The 21,366-nt window shown below is 44.1% G+C and overlaps 1 protein-coding gene across 7 annotated transcripts in view; it reads right to left on the bottom strand.

Annotated features, from left to right (window-relative positions):
• SCML2 (Scm polycomb group protein like 2) overlaps positions 1 to 21,366 on the bottom strand; it is a 141,287-nt gene that overhangs the window by 36,891 nt on the left and 83,030 nt on the right. For all 7 annotated transcript variants that reach the window (XM_050936544.1, XM_050936546.1, XM_050936545.1 and 4 more), the window contains one exon: positions 2,289 to 2,536. In XM_050936544.1, the coding sequence (XP_050792501.1) occupies positions 2,289 to 2,536 (248 nt within the window). The remainder of the gene's footprint in view (positions 1 to 2,288; positions 2,537 to 21,366) is intronic.

Below are 21,366 nucleotides of genomic sequence, written 5' to 3'. Positions count from 1 at the left end.
GATGATCTGTGCAACTGTGAATGGGAAAGGATGAGAAAAGCTGCACATGACAATCTTTCCCTTAAGCCGTGAACCAACACACTTGATTTTGGCCAAAAATTGTATTAAAAAGCTACTCAGCTATTAAAAAGTCATTATTTGATTTTGGAAACAATTTTATATTGACAGTGACTTTTCACTTAAGTATCTTAAAACAACCAAAATACAGGTCTTTGAGTTCACTCTGAGCACTGCTGGAACATCTATAAAGAACTGCTTTAGCTTGCTTTGAAATCCATGGTACGTGGCAAGGACTAAGATATTTGGTAAAGGTCAACAGACCAGAAAGGGCTGATTGGAAAATCTATTTGGCATTGGCTGGTGACTGAAGTTGCTATAAGGATAACAAATATAGTGGCAGGAGTTATACTGAACTGATGATGGACACAGGTGATGGTGGTTTAGAACAGATGGGATAATATTCTACTGAACATGGCAGTCAGTGGCAGCTTCCCAGAGTGATGCAATACACCTAAATATCCAATAACAGAAAGGACTCAAATCATCCTGAATACAGAGAATAAACATGTAGTTAGCTAGAGCAAAAGCTCCAACTTCCCAGGCAATCTAGAAAGTCTCTCTATACAACACTACAAGAGGTGACTTCACTCTGCTTTTGGGCATAGCACAGAAAGCCATAGATAACAGAGAGGGAAATTCGACATGTGAAGAGATGGAGACATGAAAAAGAAATAATATGAACATTCATGTGAGAGACACGGAGGGACAAACATCTTCAACAATTAACACAACAGTGCATATACTGACTGGCTACTCCCCACATCCTCATTAAGGACCAAGGTACAGCCTGTCTATTTGAAACACTGAAATATGTGGTCTGTCTGTTTTGACTGTAGTCTGGTTACTCGTGTTGCTAAATTAAAGCATACTTTTAAAAAGTAATACATAAAAACAGATATAAAGGGAACAAATGTTTTCCTTTCACATTAGAACTGAAATGAATAAAAAATACTACGTACTGAAATTGGGAGAAAGATGGTAAGGAGTCAAAATACAGGTAAGGGGGATTTTGCATTGAACTTTATTGCACCGATATTGAGAAGTATTTGGATGAAAGACACTACATACATAATAAGCGTATTTTCTATTGCTATTGCTACAGACAGATATGCTGAATATTACATATTGATAACAAACAGATATTGCAACAGAATGGACTGCTTCTCTATCTGAGAATTATTTGGAAATTTAAACAAATTCACAATGTACTGATCAAACACTGACGACCTTAACTACATATTTTCAACTAGCATAAAAAGAACTTGTGAAAGGCTTATTCAGTCTGAACTGGCCTTAAACATGTACTCTAGCGGCCTTTAAGCATAAGGCATTTTGATATATTTAATGTCTATTCTAAGATGTGCAGGCTTCATGATATTCAGTATGACTCTCACAAGCTCTCTGAGTGTGGCACTCCCAAATGTGGTCAATCGGACATTTTATTTGTTTCATCATTCTTTTGGTAATACCTGCCATGTGTCAAAAAACGTGTGTGTACAATATTTCTTGAGTTAATTAAAATATTCTTCTGTGTCAAGTGTGTGGTAAAATGGAAGACATTAATAAAAACAACTAATCATCATCTATATAAGCAGTAACTCTGTTCAAACAATGCTGAGACAGAATCTTTATTAATTTTAACCGAGTCATTTTACAAAAGTCAGCAGAGCTTTATATTTATACTGTTTGATCGAGAGGGTGAATTTTAAATCACATTTACAGTAACTTAAGCAACATGTCACACAATGTGGCAGTAATAACTTTTTATGGAATTTCAGAAGAAATTCATTTTTACGTTTCCAGTCTGAAATTATACACAAAGCCTTGGTTTCTAACATGCCCTAAAGTAAGGTAAACATTGTGCTAACTTAACATTTATTTCAATAAGAAATAAAATCTAATAACCTAAGGGATTGTCAAAACTTGGAAAATTTACTGAAAAAACTATTCTGGAATAGTAAATAATCAATCCATCCATCCATCCATCCATCCAGTGGATTAATCTAAAACAGAAAAAGGTCTCTTATTCTAGAATAAGAGTGTTCACGTGGTGGCTTATCTCAAAATAAGAATTCCAGAATATTTATTTTGGTAAATTTCAAGTGGAGACAAGCCGTAAGTGCTTGAAGGGAAAACGGCATCAAACTGTACATGGAATTATAAATGTTCAAAATAACGAATCACTACAAAGTTCCATGACACAAATTAAAGTAGCAACTGTAACTAACCTTTCTTCCAGGTTTTAAACCTTTTTTCCTTGTTTTGAGATTTTCCGTGGAGGTGCTTTTTGTCAGAGGAATGGTTTTAGGAGATCTTCCCTTCCTAGGAACTGTAGATTGTCCAGGGGGGTTGCCCCGACCTGTTTTCCTGCCACATTGTGTTGGTACTGGAGCAGACTTCTGTGGAGACTGCATTGAACGCCGGGTCACTTTGGAAGGGGAAGACTGGGCTTTTACACCTCTTTTTGTAATGGAAACTGAGGGGAAAAATAAACAACAAAAACCTCACCTCAAAATTAATACCAGATTGTGAAGGCATTTTGTGTCATTGTCCAGAGATTAATTTGTGCTACAAAAGCAACTTTTCTAATGGATTTTAACAACTTGCCACATACTAATTTAAATTTTAAAATCAGTGTAAAATGAAGATATCTAAATATAACAAGTGTTTCATATCAAACTACTTTATTTAACTAAATCCAGAAAGAACCAAATCCAATCCCCCACAAAAAATATATTTAAGAGGGACTTTCCTACAAGGGACAATTTTCAGATTAAAAAAAAAGATATAATTTGAATAATACTACAAAAAAGTTCCTCCTCTATCCTGGTGGGTCCTGCGCTTATTGGCAGATTTGTTCGCCTCAGAGATTCACCATGTGGGTCAGGGAACAGCCCAGAGACCTTCCCCTCTAGTAGAACCCACAGTCCAGGTCAATTCCTCCTGTGTCTGATCAGGAGTTGGGAGGTTTGGGTGAAACCCAGGCCTGCTCTCTACTCCAGGTTCCCGCCCAGGACCTGGTGGACTGCAGCTGTCTAGAGTGCCTCCTGGAACAATTATGCGACAGCTACAACTCCCTAGGCTACTTCCCCATGGCCTCCTCCCAACACCACCTTCATCCTCATCACAGAACCTTTCTCCTGGTGTCTGATAATGCTTGTACTCTTCAATCCTACAGCAATACGCCTTCCCACTCTCAGCTCCTAGTGCTTCTTGCTCCCAGCTCCTCGCATGCACACTATAAACTGAAGTGAGGTCCTTTTTAAACTCAGGTGCCCTGATTAGCCAGCCTGTCCTAACTGATTCTAGCAGTTTCTTCTCAATTGGCTCCAGGTGTCCTAATTAGCCTGCCTGCCTTAATTGGTTCCAGCAAGTTCCTGCTTGTTCTGGAACTGCTCGTTACCTTACCCAGGGAAAAGGGATCTACTTAATCTAGGACTAATATATCTGCCTTTCTAACACTCTCCTGTATCTATCTGGCTTGACCCTGTCACATATCCCGACCCCCCTGCTCAACACCACGGGGTTGGGCAACTTGGGACGTCAGCCAGTGTACCTGTGACAAGCTATCTGCATTGCCATGGTGGCTTCCAGCCCAGTCTTGTATGGTGAATTAAAAAGGTTGTAGGGACTGGAACCATCTGGTCACTCTTGTGTTCTTCTCTTTATTTCGCTGCATCCACTGGAAGGGTGCATGGTCGGTCACAAGAGTAAACTGTATCCCAGAAGGTAATAACATAGTGTTTCCATGACCATTTCACAGCTAGGCTCTCTATCTCAACCACGGCATACTTCTGCTCTCTCGGGAGGAGTTTCCTGCTGAGGTAGAGGATTGGGTGCTCTTCGTCTCCGACCATCTGCAATAGGACAGCTCCCAATCCTACTTCAGATACACCTGTTTGTAAGATGAAGTCTTTGTTGAAGTCCAGGGCTATAAGCATGGGGTTACTGAAGAGGGCTGTCCATAGATCCGTGAATGTGTTCTCCGCAGTGTCAGTCCACTCCACCATGTCTGGACCCAGGCTTTTATCAGGTCTGTCAGGGGACACGCTCTGGTAGTGAAATGGGGAATAAATCACCAGTAGTACCCCACCACACCCAGGAATGCCCGGACTTGCTTCTTCCAATTCGGCCGGGGCCAATTTTGGATAGCCTCTAGTTTGTTTAGTTGGGACTTAATCATACCCCTTCCTACAATGTAGCCAAGGTATTTAGCCTCAGCTAGCCCTACAGCACACTTGGATGGGTTGGCTGTGAGGCCGACCCATCTTAGCGTGTCCAGAACCGCTTCCACCTTTTTCAAGTGGGTCTCCCAGTCGGGGGTATGGATAATTACATCATCCAGATGCGCAGCTGCATAACCGTTATGGGGCTGCAGAAGCTTGTCCATGAGACGCTGGCAGGTGCCCCATGCAGTCGAAAAGGAAGAACAGTATAATGAAACAGACCCTCTGGTGTAGAGAATGCCGTCTTTTCTTTTGCATCTTTGTCAAGGGGAATCTGCCAGTATCCCTTTGTTAAATTAAGGGTTGTCAAAAATCGGGCATTGCCCAAGTGGTCAACTAACTCATCAATGCGGGGTATAGGGCACACATCAAAATTGGATCTCTCATTCAGCCAGCGAAAATCATTACAAAACCTAGTGGTGCCATCGGGTTTGGGCACCAACACAATCGGACTCGACCACTGACTGTGGAATTCTTCAATGACTCCTAGTTCCAACATCCTTTTTACTTCTGCCTTGATCTCCTCCCTTTTTTCCACTGGGACCCAGTAGGGCCTTAAAGTTACCTTTGCCCCAGGATCTGTGATAACATGGTGATATGCTTCGGTGGTCCAGCCTGGTTTGAAAACATGTCCTGGTACCGCTGATGATCTGTTACCTCCTTCTTCTGGTTTGGTATCAGATCAGGGGATATCCTGATCTGCTCGTGTAGATTATTTCTCTGGACTGGGGCCTCTTGGGCCACCACACATGCTGCTTGCTGGTGCCACGGTTTCAAGAGGTTAATGTGATAAATCTGTTCTTGTTTCTAGCATCCTGGCTGCCACACCTTGTAGGTTACTTCACCCACGGGTTCAACCACCTCATAGGGCCCCTGCCATTGGCCCGGAAGTTTGCTTTCTGCCGTGGGTACCAATGTCATCACCCAATCCCCTGGCTGGAACTGTCAGACTTTTGCCTGGCAATTGTAATGGGTTCGCTGGGCCTCCTGTACCTTTTCCAAATGTTCTCGTACAATAGGGGTGACCCGGGCTATCCGGTCTCGCATCTGCAATATGAGTTCTATTATATTTCTCCCCTCATTGGGCTCCTCTTCCCAGATCTCTTTGGCAATCTCTAGTATGCCACGGGGGTGACACCTGTATAATAACTCGAAGGGAGAAAACCTAGTTGAGGCCTGAGGTACATCCCGGATAGTGAACATAAGGTAAGGTAGTAGGGTGTCCCAGTCCTTCCCAGTCCTATCCTTACCACCCTCCTTGTCATAGACTTGAGGGTTCAGTTAAACCTTTCTACCAACCCATCAGTCTGTGGATGATAGACTGAAGTTCTCAGGGTATGTATATGGACCAGCGTACAGATGTCCTTCATTAGCTTCAACATAAATGGGTTTCCCTGGTCTGTTAATATGTCTTTCGGTAGCCCCACTCAGGCAAAGAGCCCCACCGGCTCTTTGGCTATCGTTTTAGAGACCATGTTCCGCAGGGGTACGACTTCTGAGTAGCGAGTAATATAGTCCAAAACAACAAGTATATATTGGTGGCTCCGAGCCATCTTCTCCAGGGGTCCCACTAGGTCCATGGCTATTCGCTCGAAGGGGATCTCTATGATGGGAAGGGGTACTAAAGGTGCCCTCAAGTGGGGACGCGGACTGTGCAGCTGACACTCTGAGCAGGACGCACAGTACCTCCACACTTCTTCATGTACTCCAGGCCAGAACCACCGCCATAGGACCTGTGCCAGGGTCTTCTCTACCCCCAAATGCCCCCCAAAAAGATGACTATGGGCAAGACTTAATACAACGTTCTGGTGTTTTTGAGGTACTAGGATCTGCTGTACCTTCTGCCCCTGCACTGGTGCAACCTGGTATAAGAGATCCTTCTTCATTATGAAGTAGAGTCCTGGTCCCTGGGTTTTCCCTTCCACAGGGACTCCGTCTATTTCAGTCACCTCCTTCCTAATGTTGCCATACCTTGGGTCTTCTGCCTGGTCCCGTCCAAAATTTCCTCTCCCGGGGCTAATCTGCCCGAGATCTAGGGGCCCAGTCTCTGTTGCCTCAGAGGCGTTAGTGTGTGGGTCAGACTAGGGTGCTTCTCCCTCTTGGGCGGCTTCCTTTTCAGCCACTCAGGTCCGCCTGCCTACGAGAGCGACCCTTTGGCTTTGGGTCAGTATTTGGGTTTCCAAGGCCTTAGCTGCCCTTCTTTCCTTTTTCGTCTTTCTACCTCATCTGAAAGTGGGGAACAAATCTGGGGATATTTCAGGGAAGGTTGGGGGTTGACAGTCTGCTGTGGATGCCTCACTAATTTCAGGGTTCCCATCTTTCTCCAATCCCCCTACTGGGAGTAAGTCTCCAAACCCTGGGAAGTCCCTCCCTATGAATACCAGGTATGGGAGTTTAGGGACTACACCTGCCGCTACCTCAGTAGTGTTCCCTTGGATCTCGATTTTTACTGGGATGGTGGGGTAGTAACTAACCATCCCATGGACGCATGTTATCCCCGTACGTTTAGCCTGCAGCAGCTGACTACGCCTCATGAGCTTCCCTGAGATAAGCGTGATAGCACTCCCTGAATCAACCAGTGCCATGGTCTCTACCCCATTTAGTTTCACTGGTCTGGTGTACATATGTGGGGTTAGTGAGACCTCTACAAGGTGAATTAGGGAGCATGGGTCTGCCCAGTTCCCCAGGTTACACTGTATAGGTTCTTCAGCATTGGGACACTGTGCAGGCATGTGTCCCCACTCCCTGCAGGCATAACATCTGTATGGAGCACTAGGCATTCCCCGGTCTCTTGGTTTGGGCAGTCTAACATCACAATCTTCTTCCCCCTCAGTGTTATGACACTTTGTGGCCTCTGGTGGGCCTTCACTCCCTCTTTTTCCACCTGGGCCCTCCTGGTGGCCCAGTCACCCGAGCTCTAGGGCTTGGTGCTGCTAGTTTAACCTGGCGTGCCTCTTCCTTAACTGGTTAGGTCAGCTCCCTCGCTGTCCTTTGCCTCTCTACCAGTGCAACAACCTCGTCGTAGGTGGCAGGCTCGTTCTGGCTTACCCAGGCGTGAAGGTCTGGCAGTAGTCCCCTCATGTATCGGTCGATGACCAGAACCTCTAGTATCTCTTCTGGACTCCAGGACTCAATTCACAACCACTTTCGTGCGACATGGAGGAGATCATACAATTGGGACCGCGGGATTTTGTCTTCCTGGTACCTCCACTCATGATACCACTGGGCCCGCACTGTGGTCGTTACCTTAGATCTGGCCAGGATCTCTGCTTTTAGCTGGGGGTAGTCTGCTGCAGTCTCTTCAGGCAGATCATGGTAGGCCTTCTGGGCCTCCTCACACAGAAATGCAGTGAGGATGCCAGACCACTGATCTCGAGGTTAGGCTTCCCGTAGGGCTGTCCTCTCAAAGGCCAGAAGGTATGCCTCTACATCATCCTCCCGCGTCATTTTCTGCAGCCAATGGCTGGCCCATATGATTTGCATCCCATCATGGCTGCGGTTCAATTCTGTAAGGGTCTTTACCTGGTTTACCAGTTCCCGCAACATAGCATTGTCCTGAGCAGCTTGGTCCATCAGCAGGCGATTAGTCTCTTGCTTCAGCCGCACTGCCTCCTGTTGGGCGGCTGCCTGGACACGGGTAGCCTCCTGCTGGGCAGCCGTGGCTTGTATCAGTGACCGCATGACATCATCCGTTGTGGTGGAAAAAAATAAACCCTCTCCTTTTTTTTTTTTTTATCACCCTCCTTCTTCCGCCACGCTGTGCACACCAAATCTCACCCTGACACCAGTTGTGACAAAGTTCCTCCTCTATCTTGGTGGGTCCTGCGCTTACTGGTGGATTTGTTCACTTCAGAGATTCACCATGTGGGTCAGGGAACAGCCCAGAGACCTTCCCCTCTAGTAGAACCCACAGTCCAGGTCAATTCCTCCTGTGCCTGATCACGAGTTGGGAGGTTTGGGTGAAACCCGGGCCCGCCATCTACTCTAGGTTCCAGCCCAGGGCCTGGTGGACTGCAGCTGTCTAGAGTGCCTCCTGGTACAGCTGTGCAATAGCTACAACTCCCTGGGCTACTTCCCCATGGCCTCCTCCCAACACCTTCATTATCCTCACCACAGGACCTTTCTCCTGGTGTCTGATAATGCTTGTACTCTTCAATCCTTCAGTAATACGTCTTCCCACTCTCAGCTCCCAGTGCCTCTTGCTCCTAGCTCCTCGCATGCACACTACAAACTGAAGTGAGGTCCTTTTTAAACTCAGGTGCCCTGATTAGCCAGCCTGTCCTAATTGATTCTAGCAGTTCTCAATTGGCTCCAGGTGTCCTAATTAGCCTGCCTGCCTTAATTGGTTCCAGCAAGTTCCTGCTTGTTCTGGAACTGCCCGTTACCTTACCCAGGGAAAAGGGATCTACTTAATCTGGAACTAACATATCTGCCTTCTAACACTCTCCTGTATCCACCTGGCCTGACCCTCTCACAATACACTCACCTAAAAGATGATTCTCATAGCTTCCATTACTACCACAACTATTACATTCATATAGTGCCTGTCATCAAGAAGGATCCCAAAGTGCTTAACAAATTCTATAGAAGAAATCTGTCCACTCTAAATGCAGTTGCAAAACAACATCAACTATTCAACTGTGCACAGCAGAAAGTGAAGAATACCATTCAAATAAAGAGGAAGAACATTTTGATAGTCAAAATCTTAATAACTGGGATGTGACCGGGACATCAAGTTTAACATCCAGAGTTCTTGTGAAAAATGCCAAGTATTAATTATAAAGACAAGATGGGTATGGCCTGAAGAAGAGCTCTGTGTAGCTCCAAAGCTTCTCTCTCTCACCAACAGAAGTTGGTCCAATAAAAGATATCGTTCCTCACCCACTTTGTCTCTCTGATATCCTGGGACTAACATGGCCACAACAACACTGCACGCAAAGATTATGTTGAGTGATCAGCAGTTCATTTTTCAATTTCATTTGAAAGAATGTTCTCTAGGAGTACAGTGCCCACTGAGACTTGGATTCAACATGACTTAAAGGGGAAAGTATGACCTACTAATTTCCTGTAATATCAAAGTTTTCCTTTGTGGGGTGTCCACCAAATACAAACCTTGCTAACCCTATGCAGATCACAGCTGACTAGATCACATCCTGCAAGCTATGACCAGATTTCTCTTCAATAAGACCCTCCTAGTTAATAATGTATTTTCACAATTTGATTGTGCTGTAAAGACATCATGAAGGATGACATAACCAAAGCCAAAATGCCTGATCTGGAACACTACTGCAAGCTGAAAGGGGAGTTCACAGTGGATTTTAAGACTTTATTCTAATTTTCAGAGTTTTGTGGGACATCAGAAAATTGTTACTGCTGAACTATTAGTGATTGAAGATTTATTAAAAAAAAACAAACAAAAAAATACAACCCACAAAACACCACAAATAAAACTAGACTATAAATAAACTAAAAATAAAAAAAGAAGTTACATTGTCAAGGGAATCTAGACAGACCATTACTACTATTCTATACAACAATGCCTAGCCATACATGTGATGTGCATCTCAGCAGTCTAGTGCTCAGTCTTATAAGTGGTGCTTTTCATTTTATAAGTACTTCTCCCTATGAGTTAACTTTAACAAACAAATCATTTGAAGAGAAAGTATCAAGGTAAAGTGAACTGAACATCCCAAAATGACACTTTAGATGCATATAAAACAAAACTTCTATTCAAACGAGTTAATAAATTCTTAGGACACGTTAAATACATTTTGTATGTTTTGTTTAATTCATTTATTAATCAAATGTCTTTGAGCAATTTTTTTTAAGAAGTCCTATTTTACTAATATTTATAATCCTAAATACATTATATTACATATATTTTCTGCCACAAATTACTTCTAGGTAACTGGAAAAAAAGAGCTTCTGAATTAAGAAAGTAATCACTTTCCTTCTATTTATCCACGATAGTACTTACAAGATTTCATATATAGTAGCAACTTAAAATAAGTGTAACTGAATTTTAGCCAATACAAATAACATCACTCTTTTATGTTATGCTTTTGAATCTTCCAAGTGACAACTCTTAACAGACAACATATCTGGAAAGCAAAACAAGATTATTATAAAATATGGCTATTTTATTCAGACCACACAATTCTGTGCTTAATAAATAAAGTCAAGAAATTGCAAAGAAATATGTGCTTCATAGATTCATTGTCTGACTCTACTGAAATTTAGCAAACACTTTCATTGTCTCTTTTGCATAGTAAATGAAATGTTTAAACACACAGATAATCCCAATAACAAATTTAAATGCCACCAGGTTCTAGGAGTACAGTTATATGTTGCTACATAGTGGGGAAATTTCAATTGCTCTGTAGAAAGGATTTATATTAATTTACTAAACAAAGGCTAACAATGCAAACAGTACTAATCATTTCTTGCTGTACTGTTGAAATACAATATAAAATATGTTTATTTTCAGCATCTTCCTACCTTTATATTCCAGAGGGCCAAATACTAGCCGCATTGACCATTAAGGGGGTTTAAGTCCCATTAGATAATTTTTCTTCTTACTAGGATTCAAACTGCCTTTTTGAATAAGCAAGTCTACAACAAAGCCCATGCTGCCAGAGCAGGAGCACTGAAATACTAGCAAATGGGAATGGAGTTATTTGCATTTGTTGGTTTAAGAGATGGGGGAGTGGAGGGAAGTGAGAGACTGCTAAAGTAATTCGCGTATTGTCTGCAGGCTGTATTGACAGTGATCATCAGTCACCTGCTCATACTTCCTTCACCCCTGCCTTCAGAGGGAGACCAAAGGTTACACTGGGTCAAAGATTCTGGAAAGAAATGAAAAGACATGCAAAATCTAGCTGCCAACCCACTGCATCTGTAGACAAAGTTATCCCCGCTGGACCACATGTTCCAAAAACTAAGACATTTTAATAGTCTCAAGAGAACTTGTTAAAATATATCAATGAAAAGAAGAGAGAAAAAACACCAAGCTCTGCTTGCAATTACTGCAGCATTTAGCAGGGATATTTACAACAGAAAAAGCACATTTGCTTTTTTTCAGGACACTGCTTTGCATTATAATGGTCTTCTCATTTGCACAAACAAAACAAAGCATTTGTTTCATGCTGCTCAACTGAAAAAATAAAATATCAACTGTTCAAGTTTCATTGGTTTTATGCATATAATTTAGCGAGCAGTGTTCTTTCCCATGTCTCTTATTTTAAGTAAAAACTGTAAGAAAAGATAAACTAAACTAAAAATATTATAAACCATAGAGTAGACAAACAAAATGTTAAATGTTAATAAATATTCAGAGTTTTCACAGTTTACAGAGCTCTCTAATTACACTACTATATTCTAGGAACATAAGTTAATACATAAATTAAAGATCTTTCATGCTTTCAATTATTAGTAACATGACAACATTTTCAAAAGCTCCAAAGCTGTCATTATCCAGAGAACACAAAATCTGTAACTCTGTAAAAGAAATATTTAGAGGAGCAAAAAAATTCAAATATCCCAGGACCTCAAATCCTGCAACACTTACCGAGAGTCCAGTCCTTGTACATGCAAAGCCAGTGAAGTCAACTGGTTCTACCTGCTAGAGTATGGTTTTCAAGGATCAGGTTTTTGTTCAGGGCCAAATTCTGCTTATCTTATTCATACAAGCAGGACAACTGACTGAGTGGACTGAATCTTTGCAAAGGATTGCAGAATTTGAACCCAGAATGTTTTACTGGGTATTTTCTGTTATTCAGATTTATAAGGCTATCGGTAAACATAATGCTACAGAAAAACTCAAACATAGGGGAAAAGGAAAAACTACAGTTAAGAAGACGGAAGATTAGTACAATTCCAATTAATAAAATTCTTCTTAAAATTCCATATCAATTCTTTCATTTTATGTTGTTCATCTTGAGCAAAGTCATTAAATTACAGAATTTGTAACATTTGGAATACTGTACAAGGAAATTCTGTTGTTTCAGACAGTTGCCGATAGATGATTATAAACAAAAATTGTTAGAAACTCTGAAGTGAAATTACATGAAAACAGACCCCAGCCTTAATCCTGTGACAGATCTGTGTGCAGAACTCCCTTGAACTTCTGGGCACAGAGCACTTGCTAGAATAGGCCCAAGATGTCAATTTGGGGAACAGAATGATTTTATTATGCAAAAAAGTTATACGAGTTTAACATTAAATCACATTATTGTCCTGCTTGTGTTCTTTATTATATTACTAATTACTACTAGTATAGTAGTGACTTTGGGCCCTTGAGAAGACTGCCCCCCCCATGCCAAGCACCACGACATGTATATATTAAAAAATGGTCCTTTTGCCTCTATAGAGCTTGAAGCACTAAAGAGAAAAGAGAAAGGCTGGGGAAAAGAAAGTGCTCTTTCTATTTTACCAATGAGGAATGGCAGCAAAAAGATTAGGTAATTTAGATCCACTATTAGCCAAAATAAATCACCACCACCCTCAGAGAACGGAACCTGCCAATCTTCCTTGGGAGGAGGAAGTTCCCCCAATCCTGAAAAAGCCAACATTATGTATAAGATTCCCAACTATTGTCTTGTCTCCAGCCTCCCATTTCTAGGTCAAACTAACAACAAGATGACAACCAAGCATCAACAAGAAAAATGTTTAGGGCTTGCTGCAAGATCCTCTTCTTTAACAAAGCATTTCCATTACAACTAAATGATGACTGAAAATTAAATGATATCTTATTTACAATCTCCAAGCACAGCCTCTTTCACTGGGAAAGAAGAGCAGAAGAAAACTCCCTGTAATTCCTGAGGGATCTTACCGTCCAGCTTTTAAGTTACCCGGCAAGCATTCAGATATTATGGTGATGGATGCCACAGTGAACCCTAAGAGACTACGAGCTGAGCACATGGCAGAACTTGGCTCATGGGCTGCAGTAGTGCTTATGTCACACTGAGCAATCTCCAAGCAGAGCTGTGGCTCAATTATCCGAGCACAATGCCCAATATTTATTGTTTATTTGTAATACAGTAGCATCTACAACCCCCACCCCAGCAAGGCCCACTGTGCTGGAGACTGTACAAACCACACACTTATTCTAAGCCTGCCCACAAGGAGAACCACTGTGCAGTGAAGCTCTGCACCATGAAGCAATCTGTTGAGTCCCCCCTTAGCTGCCTCTCTGCTTCACATCATTTCTACAGCTGTGTACCAGGTGGCAGGAGTTAGCCTTAAATGTACTGGAAAGGGAAAAAACTCTTAGGTCTCAATGTCTGAAATAATTAGAATTTGAGGAGGGTGAGACGACATCCAAGAAACTAAAGTGCCTTGATTCTGCTTCCATTTTAGTCAATGGGAGCTTTGCTATTGATTTCATTGGGAGCAAGATTGGGCCCCAAATGGGAAAATAAAATGCATCAAGCCTAAGAAGAACATAAAGTCACCCTGGAAACTGGCCAATTGTTTTGTCTGAAAAGTACCATACTTGAATGATGGCACTGTTATTCCTGGGGTGGGTTATACATACTGAGATGCAACTGCTAGAAATTCACCCAGTCCTAGCCACTGTATGGGCAGTAACAAACATTCATGACACAAAGGTACATGAGATGAACTAAAAGCAGAATAAATGAGAAAATATAATCCATTAAATAATGGGAAGACAAATAACACTTGGAACACTGCTATAACAATTTTAAAAAGACAGAACTCCAACGCCCTAAAGCATCTCCCAGGCTTATTCATACAAAGACATTCAACACAGTCTCTTCTTTGGGAAGAAAGGGAAAAACCCTTTCTTCCTTTTACAACAGATGCCTTACTCAGAGATACCACATGGGACTTGCGAGATGCCAAGAAATATTAAGAGGGGAAAAATAGGCTTAACAGTGAGAGAATGGTGGCAAATCATATTTTTAGCCCTAAGCATTGTGGATTTTTCATATAAAACTAGGAGGACAATATAAATCTGCCATTTTGTGTGTGTCTGGTTTAAACTATTGTGACCTGGTCATGGAATAAATCTGAGTTAAAGAAAAATGTAAACTACACCAAAATAAAAATGTTACATCAACATTTGTTAATGCTCCACTGAAAAAGCAAATATTGTGCTGTATATAACACTTAATTTAAGGTTTTGGACTGTAAAAATTTCAGAATTCAGAGTAACTGTATTAATTTTTAGTGAAATAGTTCATTAAACTATTTTTTCAGCTGTTCACTGTTGCAAAAACATTAATTACATGCTAAACTTGGATAAATAAAAAATCAAGGTACAGGACAGTTAGTTTTAAATAAAAAATAATTTGAATATCACCGTGAAAAAGTGAATTTCTGATAACTATCATCTTGGAAAAAATCTGATCTAAATAAAGAAATTGGACATTGAAAATATTACTGAAAAATAAAAGATACAGACAACAAGGTACTTCATATTATCTGCTTTTTCCTGCACGATATCCCTAAGCCTGCAAGCAGCTCCTGAAGGGGACCGTTAATATCACAGGTTGATTAGTGTAATGAAAAAAGACTGCTCTAACCAACAATAGAAGGATTGCACTGGGAGATAAGTGATGAGGTGGCACTTTTATGGGGGGGAAAAGGAGGCGGCTGAGGATAAAAGCTGCAGTAGTTCATCACATATCACGTTCATATTTAGATTACTGGTCACAGTCTTCCTTGTGGTCACTAAAATCTGTCTCTGCAGCACTTCAGCTACAGATTTCCCTCTCTGACTCCCCCTATTGCCTGCATCTCATTTTTTCACACCTTGGTTCATTTAAATCCTATTCTGATAGTCTAGGAAGGTCTTGATGAGAAAGAAACTGAATTTTTTTTCTGTCCTTGTCTGCATGAAAGATGCTACTCAATCTTCGCAGATGAAGCTACTTAATTATATAGTTATCAATTTCCAGACAAGCTCGGTTCCAAATGAATTTTAAAAACCCTCTCACTAAACTTGGTTTTGTTTAAGGAAGCATTTCAATTGCTGCAGTATTGTGTGTTCTTTTGTGCAGGGAAAAGTGACTGCCTCATAATACAGATACAAGATGTATTATGTTGTCTAGACAATTGTAACAGACGTGTGATGAACTTGAGCACACAAATCTCCAACAGAAACTTCCCTCTTACTATGAAGTTCTACAGCAGCATGAAGACTGTTCCGATGATCCCAGGTTAGTTTCCATCTAATTCAACCTTAAAAATCCCAGACTGCTAGTTACAATGCAAAACACTACACTAAGTGTAGCTGGGATGTCTTACATCAGTTAGGCCTGGTCTACACTACGCGTTTAAACTGATTTTAGCAGCGTTAAACCGATTTAACGCTGTACCCATCCACACTATGAGGCCCTTTATAGCGATATAAAGGGCTCTTTAAATCGGTTTCTGTACTCCTCCCCTACGAGAGGAGTAGCGCTAAAATCGGTATTATCATATCGGATTAGGGTTAGTGTGGCTGCAAATCGACGGTATTGGCCTCCGGGCGGTATCCCACAGTGCACAACTGTGACCGCTCTGGACAGCAATCTGAACTCGGATGCAGTGGCCAGGTAAACAGGAAAAGCCCCGCGAAATTTTGATTTTAATTTTCTGTTTGCCCAGCGTGGAGCTCTGATCAGTACGAGTGGCAATGCAGTCCCAAATCCAAAAGAGCTCCAGCATGGACCGTACGGGAGATACTGGATCTGATCGCTGTATGGGAAGACAAATCTGTTCTATCAGAGCTCCGTTATAGAAGACGAAATGCCAAAGCATTTGAAAAAAAAAATCTACAGGCTACACAGTGCTGTGTGACAAGCGTAACGGGAAGCCAGAGACTCAAATGGACACTCATGGAGGGAGGGGGATTGAGGACTCCAGCATCCCACAGTCCACAGCAGTCTCCGAAAAGTATTTGCACTCCTGGCTGAGCTCCGAATGCCTGTAGGTTCAAACACATTGTCCAGCGTGGGTCAGGGAATAGCTCATCAATTTACTCCTTCCCCCCACCACGTGAAAGAAAAGGGAAAGAAATCGTTTCTTGACTTTTTTTCCAATGTCACCCTATGTCTACTGAATGCTGGTGGTAGACGCGATGCTGCAGCAGTGAAGAGCAGTATCCACTCTTCTCCCCTCCCCAGTGGCAGACGGTACAATATGACTGCTATCCGTCATCACCATCAGCCCGTGCTTGGTAACTGCTGAATACCCCTGGCTGGCCTCTGGGGTGCCTGGGTAAAAATAGGAATGATTCCTGGTCATTCCCACTAGATGGGACAGAACAGCTGGTAACCGTCCTCATCAAAGCAACTGGGGACTGAGCTCCATCAGCCCCCTCCCTTTCCTGTGTAAAGAAAAGATTCTGTACTGCCTGGACTATCATAGCAGCGGCATGCTGGGCTCCTCTCCTCCGCACCGCTTAATGTCCTGCCTGGACAGTCATAGCACCGGGAAGCTGCCTCCCCCTCATTTTATCTCACTAATAAGTCACTGTTTGTTACTCCTGCATTCTTTATAACTTCATGACACAAATGGAGGGGACACTGCCATGGTAGCCAAGGAAGGTTGGAGGAGGAGGGAAGCAACGGGTGAGGTTTTTGCAGGGGCACCCCCCATGAATGGCATGTTGCTCATCATTTCTGTGGGATCTGACACGGAGCAGCTGTGCTCTCTGATACATTGGTTCTCCAGCACATTTGCCCCATATTCGAGGCAGGACTGACTCTATTTTTAGAAACCATAAAGGAGGGATTGACTCGGGGAGTCATTCCCAGTTTTGCTTTTGCGCCCCCGGCCGATCTCAGCCAGGAGCACCCATGATAGCAGCAGACAGCACAGGACAGATAACCGTCATCTTGTTGCCAAATTACACTGGCAGCAGATGGTACAGAACGACTGGTAACCATCTCTGCTATCATGCAAAAGCAAATGAATGCTGTTCGCGGCATCCAGTACACATACGGTGACTGTAAAAAAAAAAGCTGAATGGGCTCCATGGCTGCCATGCTATGGCGTCTGCCAGGGCAATCCAGGGAAAAACGGCGCGAAATGAATGCCTGCTGTTGCTTTCCCGGAGGAAGGAATGACTGATGACATTTACCCAGAACCACCCGCGACAATGATTTTTGCCCCATCAGCCACTGGGCTCTCAACCCAGAATTCTAAGGGGTGGAGGAGACTCCGGGAACTATGGGATAGCTACGGAACAGCTACCCACAGTGCAACGCTCTGGAAATCGACGCTAGCCTCGGACCATGGACGCACACCGCCGAATTAATGTGCTTAGTGTGGCCGCGTGCACTCAACTTTATACAATCTGTTTTATAAAACCGGTTTATGTAAAATTGGAATTATCCCGAGTGTAGACGTACCCTTACAATCAAACAAAGGTTCTGAGGGTTACACATTGAAAAAGTTATCAGTGAGAAAGTCATAGCTAAACATGTACAAAATTGCAAAGCGAAATACAAAAAACACATTGAATGATAGTGTTACTATTTTATAAAGTCTGCCAAACCTATGATGATGAAACTCAGGATTAGTTAATAGTAACTAGTCAACCAGACACTGTTGCAAAATTTCTCTCTCTCTTTTTCTCATATACCTCCCTACATCCACTACTCTGAAAGAGACAAACATGGGAAATACTAGCAATAAGACTAACACTCAAAGGTGTTATAAACTATAATTTATCTGGTTAAACAATATTTTGTTTCAGGCAATCAATAGTTAGCCCTTCCCTCTCAATTTTACCTTTTTTATTATCTCTTTCTTAGGGCAGGATGCAATGCCCATCAAAATCTATGGTAATCTTTGACTTCCATGATTCTGGATAAGGCCCTTAAAATGTAAGTTCTTTGGAACAGAGATTTATGCATATGGAAACATCTATCACAAGTGAGTGCTATTATAAATTTATGATGGATATCCCTCATTTTATACCTGAATTTATCTCCATGCTATATATATCACATGCTATTTCTACCTCCACCTATGATAAATTATTTACATCAGAAATGTTTAACTACTTAACCAACTTGTAGAAAAATGTATTTAGACTAAGATAATGCCATAATATTTCATGCTAATTCCTAAAGTCTCTGCTTGCTCTAGTATCCTTCACTTTAAATTTGTCAGATTTTTTTTGCCCTGATAGATTGCAAAGTATATGATCATGGCATCCAAGATTAAAAAGACTGCTATACTAATTAGAAAACTTGAAGTTGTTCCTAATATTTCAGAATTAAAGCACATTGACTACAAATTGCCTAGTACAATTACTTTCACCTTTAAAAAGTGCAGCATGACTAGAACTACTACTTTCCCTTTTTAAAGAAGACTTGAAAGTGATACGATGGTAATGAATAATCTACCTTGAAAGTAAGCAATATGAAATGTTTATCTACCTAAGCTATCTAGATGTTCACTGTGACGGACATTGCAACCCCATGCAGTGTCTTTGGGCACCACTGTACTAAATTTATGAATGGCTCATTAAGATTGTGTTGTACCCCATGGATTACGGTGAGTCACTGAAACTAAACAATTCTAGAGAGGTAGTAAGTACCCTCTTCACTTTGATTCAGCAAATGTCATGACTCCCTGTCCAAGGGGAGGGCCCAACCCTTGTTAAATGGATGTTGGCCTATCTACCAATGGAAGATGGGTGATTTCTGGTATGTTTAGTATGGATTTAAAATCTTTTTATTATTTTTTTTTTTAATATTGTAGTGAGGTGGAGTGGCCTCCCTCTGATGCTGACAGGCAGAAACCACTCCCCCCGGTGGGTGGAGCCAGGCCAGGCCTGCCCCTTGTGTCAGAAGCGGAGGAGCGGAACAGGAAGTATAAGAGTCGGGGCTTCCTGCTCAGCTGAGAGAGATCCAGGGAAGGAGTTGGACAGTGCTGCCAGCCCCTGGACCAGGGATGACCTGTTTCAACCCCTGCCTCTGGAGGAATATCCGGAGGAGCTGCTGCCCTATAAATACTCTGAGCCCATGAGCGATGAAGCTCTACAAACAGGTGAGAATAGGAAGTAGCCCAAGGAAACCAGACATTAGTCTGGTTATGTTTGCTGAAGCTATGGTCAGTGTGTTTTGGCAGCATCCCCACTGACCCAGTGGCCCAGATTCCCAGCTACTGTTAAGGGTCCTGGGCTGGGACTCAGAGGAGTAGGGTGGGCCCAGCTCCCCCTAGCTCCTGCTGCCAACTCCATCCCTGGGGTGGCAGCCAACCCACAGTTGGCCAGATGGCCTGCATTTGTTCACTGTTTTTCCCAGAGAGTTGGGTCATAGACTGCTTCTGCTCGGCTCCACCCAGAGGGCTTGAGCCTGACTGTGCCTGCCCTAGTCAGAGAGCTGGCTACAGACTGTTAATGGTGCTAATCTCCTATTGATCAGCTCTCAGTTGCTTGGTGATATGACAAAATGGAGCAGCCTCCCTCTGACTTTGGCAGGAACTACTCCAAGCCACTACTTATGTTTTCTTTGTAATGCTTTTAACCTATGAATAAATGTGCTTGCTTGGAATAGCTGTGTGGTCACTGGTAAAAACTGTCCTTGTCCTCTGAGATAACATAACGTACATGCTGGCCTTTAAGGCAGACTGGCTTCTTAGGGACATCAGAGTGGATGGCAGGGGGCTGTGCAGCCCTAAAACTGCTGGTAAGAAGGGAGTGAGACAAGGGTCCCTATCCAAGGGCAAGTCATGGCTGGAGACCTGACTGGGCAAACCTGCAGTGGATCACAGGAGGGAGGGGGAATATGAGCACAGTTACCCTGAAACTGTGACATGGATATACTGAGTATGTCTAATATATATTGAAATTATACTGTATACAGGGCCGGTGCAACCATTTAGGCGGACTAGGCAGTTGCCTAGGGCGCCAAGATTTGAGGGCGCCAAAAAGCGCCCCCCAATTTTCTTTTTAAATGGTTGAGCAGCTGCTGCTGCTGGGACAGAGACGGAGTCTGAGCTGCCGGTGGCAGCCGGCAGCCCAGGGGGTCCCCCGGGTCAGGGCGCCACCGTCGCAGCCGGCAGCCCAGGGGGTCCCCCGGGTCAGGGCGCCGCCGCGGCAGCCGGCAGCCCAGGGGTCCCCCGGGTCAGGGTGCCGCCACGGCAGCCGGCAGCCCAGGGAGTCCCCTGGGTCAGCGCGCCGTTGCCAGCAGCCCAGGGCTTCCTCTGGGTCAGCGCACCACCGCAACAGCCAGCAGCCCAGGGCTTTCTCTGGGTCAGCGCGCCATCAGGGCTGCCCAGGGAGGGGGGCAAGAGGGGCAATTTGCCCAAGGCCCCGCAGGGGCCCCCACGAGAGTTTTTCAAGGCCCCTGGAGCAGGGTCCTTCACTCGCTCCGGGAGCCCCGGAAAACTCTCGCGGGGCCCGGGCCCCTGGAGCTTCTTCTGCTCCCGGTCCACGCTGGCGGGGGGTCCTTCCACTCTGGGGTGGAAGGACCCCCGCCGGTGAATTACCGCCGAAGCGGGACCCGCTGCTGACATGCAGCCCGGTCTTCGGCGGTAATTCGGCGGCGGGGGGCCCTTCCACTCTGGGACCAGTCGTCAAAGTGCTCCGGAGACCTGCGGCGGGGGCCCTCTGCCACAGAATTACCGCTGAAGACCCGGCTGCACTTCGGCAGCTGGTCCCGCTTCGGCGGCAATTCGGCGGTTGGGGTGCCCTGCGGCAGGTCTCCGGGGCACTTCGGCGGCGGGTCCCAGAGTGGAAGGGCCCCCCCGCCACCGAATTACCGCCAAAGCGGGGGCCCCCCGCCGCCGAACACCCCAGGCCCCCGGAATCCTCTGGGCTGCCCTGGCACGCCGCTGGCAACCCAGGGAGGTCCCCTGGGTCAGCACGCCACTGCCAGCAGCCGCCAGCCCAGGGGTTCCACTGTGCAGTCCTGCTTGGAGAGGATGCAGAGCAGAGGTGAGCTGGGGTGGGGAGGTACTGCAGGGCTCCTCAGGCCAGGGGGTGGGGAGCTGCCACGGGGAGCTGCCACGAGGGCAGGCGGCACACTTCAGGGTGGGGGTGGGGGGTGGGGAGCTGCTGGGCTGGGGGAGGTGCAAGGTGGAAGTTTCGCCTAGGGCACGAAACTTCCTTGCACCG

Source organism: Gopherus flavomarginatus, chromosome 1 (genome assembly GCF_025201925.1).
Source record: "Gopherus flavomarginatus isolate rGopFla2 chromosome 1, rGopFla2.mat.asm, whole genome shotgun sequence".
Taxonomy (NCBI): domain Eukaryota; kingdom Metazoa; phylum Chordata; order Testudines; family Testudinidae; genus Gopherus; species Gopherus flavomarginatus.
This window is presented reverse-complemented; position numbering and strand designations above follow the sequence as displayed.